This window comes from Limanda limanda, chromosome 1, assembly GCF_963576545.1.
Source record: "Limanda limanda chromosome 1, fLimLim1.1, whole genome shotgun sequence".
NCBI lineage: Eukaryota > Metazoa > Chordata > Actinopteri > Pleuronectiformes > Pleuronectidae > Limanda > Limanda limanda.
This window is the reverse complement of record NC_083636.1, coordinates 29,035,679-29,045,647: the sequence shown is the minus strand read 5'-3', so window position 1 is coordinate 29,045,647 and position 9,969 is coordinate 29,035,679. Positions and strand designations below refer to the sequence as shown.

At 41.0% G+C, this 9,969-nt stretch overlaps 1 protein-coding gene across 1 annotated transcript in view; it reads right to left on the bottom strand.

The window, feature by feature from the left end:
- Window positions 1-587: 587 nt before the first annotated feature.
- Window positions 588-9,969, bottom strand: part of lamc3 (laminin, gamma 3) — a 106,412-nt gene continuing 97,030 nt past the window's right edge. The window contains exons 19-28 of the mRNA XM_061077365.1: window positions 9,216-9,448; window positions 7,674-7,750; window positions 7,248-7,382; window positions 4,482-4,701; window positions 3,863-4,009; window positions 3,095-3,197; window positions 2,413-2,615; window positions 1,584-1,724; window positions 1,385-1,484; window positions 588-850 (exon numbers count right to left, since the gene is read on the bottom strand). Coding sequence (XP_060933348.1) covers window positions 588-850; window positions 1,385-1,484; window positions 1,584-1,724; window positions 2,413-2,615; window positions 3,095-3,197; window positions 3,863-4,009; window positions 4,482-4,701; window positions 7,248-7,382; window positions 7,674-7,750; window positions 9,216-9,448 — 1,622 coding nt within the window. The remainder of the gene's footprint in view (window positions 851-1,384; window positions 1,485-1,583; window positions 1,725-2,412; window positions 2,616-3,094; window positions 3,198-3,862; window positions 4,010-4,481; window positions 4,702-7,247; window positions 7,383-7,673; window positions 7,751-9,215; window positions 9,449-9,969) is intronic.

Here is a 9,969-nt window from a genome sequence, read left to right as displayed (position 1 = left end):
TAAAAACCGAGAGGTAGGCACTGTAAGTAAGTAAGTACGACTCCTGAACACGGGTAGTGTGCTGTTGAAGCCTGACCCGAACCCCACAGAGGCCAATGGGACTAATTGTTAATTAAACCACGCTGATGAAAAAGAGCTCAAGTGTAAATGAATGTGTCAGTCTGGAGGAGCACTCAGACACACCTTTTACCCCCGCAAAGGAAAATCAGCATTATTTTAAACTTGACAGTGCACTCCAGCAGTTTGGAGCGGCGGGTTATTATTGATGGTGAAATTAAAGTTTGGATGTTGTTTGTGCAAAGAGTGAGAGAAAAGGGAGAAGGAACACTCGGTATAAATCACAAGAGGCCGTGTAGATGTCTGTAGCTTTTGGTTTAAGTGTGTGTCTGTGTCTGTGGATGCATTGATAGTAATTGTACCTTTGGGCAAAAGGTGGAAAGAAGGAAGAATATAAAAAGATATCATCGACTTATTTGAAGCTGTATAAAAAAATGACCACAGATCCTTTTATTAACAAAATCCTTCCAGACTTTTCTGATGTTCAGCCGTCTTATCAATAACTAAATCCCCCCCATCATCCTCAGCACCTACCCTTCGCCTGCTCCTGAGGCCTGGGGGCAGGACTGAGGCAAGTTTAAAGTAATATCCCTGAGACTGTCTCTCTCCTCCCTGATCTCCTGTAAGTCCTGTTCAATGAGGGACAGCCGGCTCTGCTGCTCCTTAGCAGCCGACTGCAGCTTCTGGATCTTAGAGCCCAGCGTCGGGCTCTCTACGCTTCCTCGGAGCGTGCTCAGGCGACGCGCCGTCTCATTCAGGATCCGGTCGAAGCGTTCCAGTGGCACGTTCGCATCTGCTCCGTCAAGCAAGAGAGAGGACAGATGGAAGACGCGGGCTTCAAGAGTTTGTTTTTCAGATTGTAATTGGCAATCCTGCATCAAGGATACAACCAGTGGATCATTCTGCCTGATTAAAATGATTTATCATTATTCTTGGTGTCTGATAATAACATATTGACCATAAATCTGTGCCAGAACCTGGTCTCGCCAGTTAATTCTACAAACTGTATAATATATTATAGCCTACAAGAAATGTGTCTGATTGAAGAGGTCAAATAATAATTAGCTGAATACACGGCTAAATTATTTTATTACACTTAAATTTACCCACAAAGAGAATGCTGTTGGGCGCCATGAACTGCAGTTATTATTGCTATACCATGGGGATACAAAATCTGGAAAATGTTTCCATGTTAAATGAGGCATTAAAAAGAACAGAGCTCTTTAGTGATCTGACATTTAAGGTATAATGAAGATTAATGGGTTTATAGACACACAAGAACCAAAAGGTAGCCACAGTGGAAATCATCTATGAGAGAGTGACTCACCAATTTTACTGATGAGGTCAGTTAGTGTGTCAGAGTAGGCCTCCAACTTGAGCTTGGCTGCTTCCATGTCGTCCCTCATGTTGGTCAGGGACACATCGGACTAGGAGGAAGAAGACATAACATAGACACTGTGCATTAAACCACACAGAGGAAGTATAGATCAATACTTGAAGATGAATCATGTTTCTGTGTTCAGTACCTCTGAGGAGATTTGGGACTTCACTATGCCAGTTAGCATCTCCTGTTCAGCCAGCTGTTGTAAAGCAGAGTCAATGTGGGAGCTAAGGTGAGCGGATGCAGTCCTGGTGTGTTTGGCCTTGGTCAACACAGCCTTGGATTCCTGAACAGAAAGAAAAAATGAATAATTTAGGTGACTATTGACAATAAACCTACTTAAGGGGAAAATAGTCTATTCTGATGCTAGCAGCTCTGACAGGCTGCACAATTTTAGTTAAATGGTAATTCTACAATGATACTGTTTATCAAGTTTAGTATTAAGCATGTTCATTTTCATATTTAGTGTGGCAGAAGGCTAATATTTATAATATATACTTTGTTTTAGTGCCAATATTTGCTATTAAGCACTAACCAATAAGTGTAGTTAAGAGGGACATGATTGACCTGATGATGTCATTAGATTAAAAATGAAGGAATTACCAATGTCGAACTCAAATAATGAATCCTACAGGGACATTGATGACTTAATTGAATATGTGTATAAATTGGACCTGCAAGTGGGGTTGCATGCAAAGATCAAATTATTTGGATTCATCTTCTGGGGACCATAAATGCTAAAGTTTCATGTCAACCAGTCCAACAGATGTGAAAACAACTCACGAAAAACTTGAATCAACATAAACCTCACAGTGGTGCTACTAGGAAAGTCAGTAGGTTTTTTATCGACTATGGCAACTATGGGTCCTTCCTCTGGAAACCATGAATGCCAGAAAAAAATTGCCACAATTCCAATAATTGGTGAGGTATTTCAGCCTGAACCAAAGTGACTAAATAAAAACAAACTCCCGTGCCTTTGCTACATCCTGTGCTGTTTGTTCTGCCTCCTTTGTGATGTTGCTGGAGAGGCTGGAGTTTTCCAGAGCTGGTTTTATCATCTCCTTGATCTGCGAGACCCTTTTCCTGACATCAGCCAGGACTTTTTCCTCCAGGGGTTTCTCCTTCTTCATTGCAGCCTTGGTCTGGGCCTGCCGATGGGGCCACTCCCTCACCATGTCTGAGTTGAGATTTAGAAGAAAGCAAATGGTGGAAATAATATAGATTCAGAGATGTATTAGATAAAAACACATTTAATAGATTGATGGACCATTGTTAAGTCGACTTGCTGAATTTTAATGCTTAATTTTTAAAAATATTTTCATTATCTAACATGTACTTCTTCTATTGAATGATCTCTAGTGTTATTTCAATGAAAGCGGAGCAGACTACTTCAGATCTTCTTCATGTGTCATAAACAGCCAACGTTTAACTCAAGTTTCTGCTTGAATTCCCTGTCACTCCATTACATTCTTCACATAAACTGCAGCTGCATTCATGTCGAGCGGGTCAAAACATCCCAGTGGGAATGACACATTCATTATAGTGATACTTGATTCTGCGGCCCTGTTTGTTTTCAGTCTCAGTACTTGACATTTACATTTGGACGCACAACAAAAGCAATAGTGAGAAGGACAGATGAGCTAGATAGAGACTTACTTTCTAGTTCTCTGTGAAGGGAAATGGCTTCTGATTCCACCTCCTTCCCGGCCACCACGGACGACAAAGCCAAGACCTTGGCACCTTGAGCGCGAGCTCGAAGCTTCAGAAATAGACAAATATGAGGCAACTGTATTCAAAGCTTATTACCACATTCCTACTTTGGTGTAAACTGAAGGGAGGATAGCAAATGATCAAAACTTAAGGCGTCATGCTAGTAGCTCAATGAAGCTGAAGGGTACTTGGGCATAGCAGTAGTTTGAGCTAAAGGTTAGCTTGCTGACATGCTCTCAATGCTACCTAGAGACTCAAGTCAGCTGTGACTGTCCAAATAAAATTTTGACCCGATCATGTTTTGCAGAGGTTAAGGGATCATCCAAGCTTTTACAATTTATTTCCAGAGGAACATGAACATCCAAAACAAATCAGTCCCATACTCAATACATAAAGATACTTTACAATATATATAGATAGGTAGATAGATTATTTATTTTTTCCTAGTAGGGTAAAAAAACTAACCAAATCAAATTTAAACAACGTGAACCTTGTTTCAGAAAATTTTAATTTATTTGTGAAAAAGGTGGGGGGGATGCCACTCTTCACCCACAAAGATGCTCTGTCTCTGTATGGACATTCCATACTTGGTCATGGAAGTCGACCAAAAATAATTGTACAAACTTTCACAGCAATCCATACATTATTAAACCCTTTCCAATGAGCATTTCAAATATTCTTTAACGCAAAGCAAACATATCTTGCTGTACTCACCTCACTGATGTCATCCACGCTCTCCAGGTTCACTCTGACCGCCTCTTTCAAAGGCTGCAGCCGGTCTTGGATTTTACTGATGAGATCATCTTTTGTCTGAATTTGCTGCTCCAGCTCTTTCGTCTTGTTAATCAAGTCCTCACCCCACTATAAAGGGATGTACAGATATAATGCTTTGGTTCAAACACAGCCTCATTTTGCTTCCTCCCTCACATCTGAAAAAAACATTTACATTGACATTCACAACAGGCGCATTAGCTTCCGTGTTTTGTCTGCTCAGAGATGCCACGGTGGTTAATCGGACTCGTAGGAACAGTATGTACCACATGAGCAGCGGATCCTGCCAGAACCTTCTCGTGTGCCTACTCAATGTCCCCCTCTGAAGACTCGCTTGCCAAATGTTAAATCAAGAAAAAAATTAGGCAGAGTTAACTGCCCACTCTTCAAAAATCAAAAGACGCTTTTATCCCTGCGTGAGTCTCGTTAAATGAGAGGGAAGCGGTTTCTTATATAACACGTGCGGCTTCAATTGGACTAAATGATTCACTCATCGATGGATAATGTGACAGGATAATGCTTCTAATCTCATTTGCGCACTGCAGGTGCTTTCCACACTGACCTGTGTTGTGTGGTTGGTGGCATGCGTTTGGTTGAGCGGTGTTTGGTCAGGCTCTGGTGATGGGCTGGCGTCTGTCAGAGCCAGCTGATGTAAGGATGATGTGATGTTACCCAGGGCAAGGTTTACACCGGCAGCTTCCTTCTCCAGGGACAGCTGTTTGGCAACAGTAGCGTTCACCTGCGCTGTCAGATTCTCCTTCTGCAGCTGCATTTGTGTTATTCTGAGGTTAAAGATGATGAGAGAAAGCAAAGAAAATGAAGTTATATACAGTAGTAATAATAATGTTATTTACCTTTATTCATTTAGCTCCTTTCATAGAAAGCTCTTAGCTCCTTAGGTAGTTAAAACCAGAAGAACAGATGCTTAAAGGCAGAACATATTTAGACAATGAAGGATAATTAAACAATAAAATCTCATACAGCTGAAAATAGAAGAGGACACAGGCAATAACACAGGTGGTGGAATTAACAGCACTGTTACGATTACAATAAAAAGAACAGATAGGGTTGGAATTAATTAAAATCAAGACCATAAATGAAAGTTTATACCAGCTTTTTTCAAATGCACTTACAGAGGTTGCTTTTCTAATGTGTGATTGGAGGATGTTACACATATTACTCTTTCCCCCCCTAATTATTTCATTGTCTCTCTCTCTTTGTGTCTCTCTCTCTTACACAATTTGGTCTTTGAGATCTGATCATAGGTGTTCACTGGAGACGTGTGGAGACGGATATTTAAGAGATCAAATCTTTCCACACACAGGTTCACAGCGGGTCTGACTCTGAACAGTGCCTGAGCGAAAACATAGTGCCAGACAATTTTTGGCTTTAATACCATGGAAAATTGTTAAAAAAAACTATTCTCAGCCAGTGAAGCAAGGCTAATACTCCAGTATTATCTTTTTGTTTTTGGTTAAGATTCTTCTTGCTGAATTTTAACTAAGTTTAAAAAGTGCAGCCGATCAATGTTTTACTTTTAATAAACCAACATAAAGCAGATTACGAAAAATAAGCGTCAGAGTACACAAACATATAATGTAATGGCCACTTGTTGTGATATATATATATATGTTTGTATTTATACCATGATATCCTCTGATCGTTTGATATTTAATAATTTTGGAAAGTAAGATTGAGATACTTTGATTCAGCCTCACACCGTTTAAGAACTCATGAAAGGTGTGAGGCAAAGTGCAGTACAAGTGTCATCTTTATCACATCTTCAGGTGTATTTATAAACAATATATTATTTTCCCTCAGCAGAGCAGATCTCCAGAAATGACAGTATACATTTCATTTCAGCATCATACATTTCTCAAGGGCCACTAAACATACTTGGTTTTATTGTGCTGGAAACTTTACCCACACATATACTGTATAACAGGCATTTTATCTATTACACCTGGATATTCTGATTATCTTTCAAACTGAACCACACGGTAGAGGTCTGGTTAAGTAAAGACAACTATAAGTACTTGTTATGGTCAGGTAAAGAGTGCCCAGGGATGAAAGGAAACCAAGCTGACTACATGTGAGAAACGGTAGGCAAACTGTAGAAGAGGCTTTAATAACAGTGCAAGCAAAAAAGTAAAACTAATTCATTGCAAGTAAAAGTCCCTGTGGACTCCTGAAGTACTTTATACAACATGCGGAAGAGAGACGATGGTAAAACTGTCATTCTTTAAGAATTGATTTGATTTCAAGCTTATCATTAGATTTTTATGTAAAATCTGAAAAAGTAGCTTGTAATTATCACTGCAAAATAAATGTAGGGGAGTGGGATCTAGATAATGATTTGTTGTGTATGTGATTGGTGTAGATGTATAAAGTAGCAGAAACTGGAAATACTCAAGTTGTGGGTCTCAAAAGAAAAGTAAATACGCTTGATTAGTTTCCATCACTGAACTGTCTTAAAGTCACACACTTTCATTGTGGTATGATGTCATACTGCTTCTGCTCGTACTTTATATATAAGCATAGAGATTGACTGTAAATAAAAGATATATAATAAAAAAAAATTGGTTATTCTAAGTTAGTGTTATAACAAATAAGTCTCAAGTCCTGTTATTGGTCTTATTTGAGGCTTTGAAAAAAAACTCTATTGTTGGTGACTTTTGAATATGGTATTCATTTTCCCTGATTGGATGGCCGTCCTGTCTGTAAAACCCATTTGATCTGCAACACGGGTACATAAGTGTGGGAAATGCAATTTTACGCTGCCTATCTGTGCATAAAGTGCTCAGTTCACATCCCACAAAGTGACACAGACACATGCGTGCGCCGTGGTACAGCAGTGCTCCGGAGATTAACAGAACTGTCCCGCGCCCCGGCTGACGACTGTTAGAAGTGGGTAATCAATTTTGAGTTCCTCGCCTCTTGCTCTCATCATGGCCACCGCAGGGCTTTTTGCATCATTCTGTCTAGCATTCAGGATAATCCTCAGAGCAATCACACGCTAGGAGATGCAGCGAGCGCGCGGAAAATCCAAGAAAGCAATAGGCTTACAGTGGAGAGGCGCCGTCCCCCTGTGGCTAAATGTCTTACTCCTAAACTCCGCTTTAAAAAGGCTGCTGAGGAGACCTTGAGCTGTAATACAGGGATAGGTGCACTTTGTTTGAAATATACCGCAAAAAGCACAATAATCCGGGGATTCATGCGACTTGTTGGGATTTGTCAATGAGGGATGCTTTATGAGAACAGGAGACATTCTTTCTGCTTGTGTTAGCCGCGTGGGCGTGTGTTTGGGTTGGCTGTGTGTTGTGCTCACCGCTCTGTTAGGTTTCTGATGTACTCCTCGGTGGAGTTGTCCTGCAGTAGATCCATCAGGAAGGCTAGGGTTTGCTGTGAGGCTCCTACCACCCCACGGGCAACCGCTTCGATGTGGTCAGCTGTTTCTTTGTGCCTTCACGGCACAGGAAAAGAGGAGGACAAAAATAAATGCCATTGGAGAGATGAAATGGATTTCGGCATCAATGACTTCCCATCGCTGGCTCCACAGTTCAGATTTCTGTAACTACCACATAATAGCCTTGCATACTCTGAGCAGCTGAGGGCATCGATTCACAGTGGCCTAACCACAATGTAAGTGACAGGCTAAAGGACGGAGAGAAGCGGGGGGGGAGAAAGTTCCACAGATTGCTTCCGGTGGTCTCTGCTGATAATCGGCCACTGAAAGTCCATTCTCTGAACTCACCTTTTCATTAGGACCTGTGAGTCATTGACCATTATGTTCCATTTGTTAGGTCCCGACGCAAAGTCAAAAGGAATGATCTGTGAGAATGACGGAGACAGCGACATCGTGAGTAGGTCTCAGGGATGAAGAAACAAACAAAACAAAGGTCTGGCCTTGAAGAGTCAAAAGTCAAACTGTTCTGACATGTTTAATTATATCATGTGAACTATCAGGTATCAACATTTTTTTATTTCAAGAATAATGTCATAATATTATGAGAATAAAGTCGTAATGTTAAATAATCTGTATTTATATATTATAGGAATGTGAAAGAACTAAGGAGAACTGGTTCTTTCCAGCATTCCACTCCAAAATCTTGAACCAATCTCATTGATTCTTGAGAAACTATGAAACTCCTTTTAATATCACCCAGATGTAACCAACGATTATCTCACAGTCGAGCACTAACAAAACATTTCCTCCTATTTATTTCCTTTCCTCCAAGCCTGTGGTTGTTCTTTCTAAAATGACACGTAGCTTAAAATGATGACTTTATCCTCGTGAATTTACAAGTTTTTCCCCAAAATCTCGATTTCTTTTCCATGTAATTGGTCCCAATACACTGTTGTAGAATTTTGCATCCATGTGAAAGCTGTCAGAAGAATCTGGGGGCAGTCCAAAGAAGCAGTCATGGCGTCTGCCTCAGACTGTTAATGTGGAGGTTTGCTAACAAACAATAAACCTCTCCACAAACAATGAGCCTCTCCACTTAAATATATGTAATCAGGAAGGTTCAAAGGAGGGGTATATGGGGAAAAACCCTCCCGCAAAATAAATCCCCTGAAGTTTCTGTCCTGATAAATGTAATGTGTGCACAGTCGAATGCAGAATCCTCCCTCGAGTGACATTTAATTTGAGAAAATGCAAATACAAATGGGAAAACTAAATCAACAATTGACACAGTGGCATTTTTTCCCCTGCTAAATAATATGGAATTAAATTGCAGCTGCTTCAGGCCTACCCGAGTGATAAGGGCTACAGAGGTATTCCTGCCCACACACACACACACACGAAATCAGAAAGAGAGAGCTTCAGTATATACTGGGAGAACAAGTCCTCTCATCTCCCCAATGCTAAATAACACGGCAGCGGTAACCATTATAGATTCCTGCGAGCGTCGAGGGGAGACTGTGAAAAGCCTCACGGTGGGTGAGGAACAAGTTGTTAATTTTAGCGTCCGTCAAACGCATCGGTTTGAGTTTGCCACTCACGAGGAGGGAGGGAGGGAGGGAGGGAGGTGGTGCGAGGGAGGAGATATTGTGTTGCTTTGGGGGATCTTTATGGATCCATACGAAGGAGTTTCACCATGGGTAGTAAACCGCAGCTTCTCATAATACAGACAAGACATCGATCACGTTACACACAATAACCGCATGCTTTTAGAACAGGGGAACAATTACATCATAGCCACCCTTGAGCATTCTGTGATATTACCCAGAATACCTGGTACCTATGTGCACAATGAACACAAGGCTGAGGATGAGGTGTGTTTGATTCGCCTACCATGCTGTCCAGGTCCACTATTGCCTGCTTTAGCTGTTTCTGAGATATTGTGATCGTGAGCACAGTGTCTGTGAAGGTCTGACACACAGCGCTGCTCCCTTCATCCTTCCCCGCTTCCTCTGTCATGCTGATGCTGCAGTTCAAAGTGGTTGTAATGCCATGCAGCTGGGCTAAGAGTGCGCCCGTAGAACCTTCCAGCGAGGAAAATTGCTTTACGAAGGCCTCTCGAGCTTCTGCGAGAACAAAGAGCACAAAGCAAATAAAACCATATTCAGACCTTGGCACATTATTTCACCGAGAATATTCTCCCTCCAACTCTTTGTAGCTGGTAAACTGTATTTTAACACATCTCTCTGAGCTGATGTATGTTATCAGACTCTTGTCCATATCTCTGCTTGCAGACATAAAAAAGAAAAAATCCAATCTATAATGAATTTCTGTCCAGATGTTGACAATTTGTCACAGTCTCACTTTGTATTCTGAGCTGTTTCTTACCAGCAGTATTATCAGGACAATAAGTACATGTGTTGATGCTTGTTGCATCTCTCTGACTTTGTATTGATCTAATAATTCCAGAAATATCTGTATGTGGAGTATTGATAATGTTTGAATAAACGATTACTGCACGTCACTTCTAGACAAGCAGGTTTAAAACAGGCACTGCACTCGTTTTGAAGAAGGAGAGATAAATGTGTGCGGCTGTGAGTGTGTCCACAGTGTGAGCCTGTTGCTCCCACTGTCACGGGTATGGTGA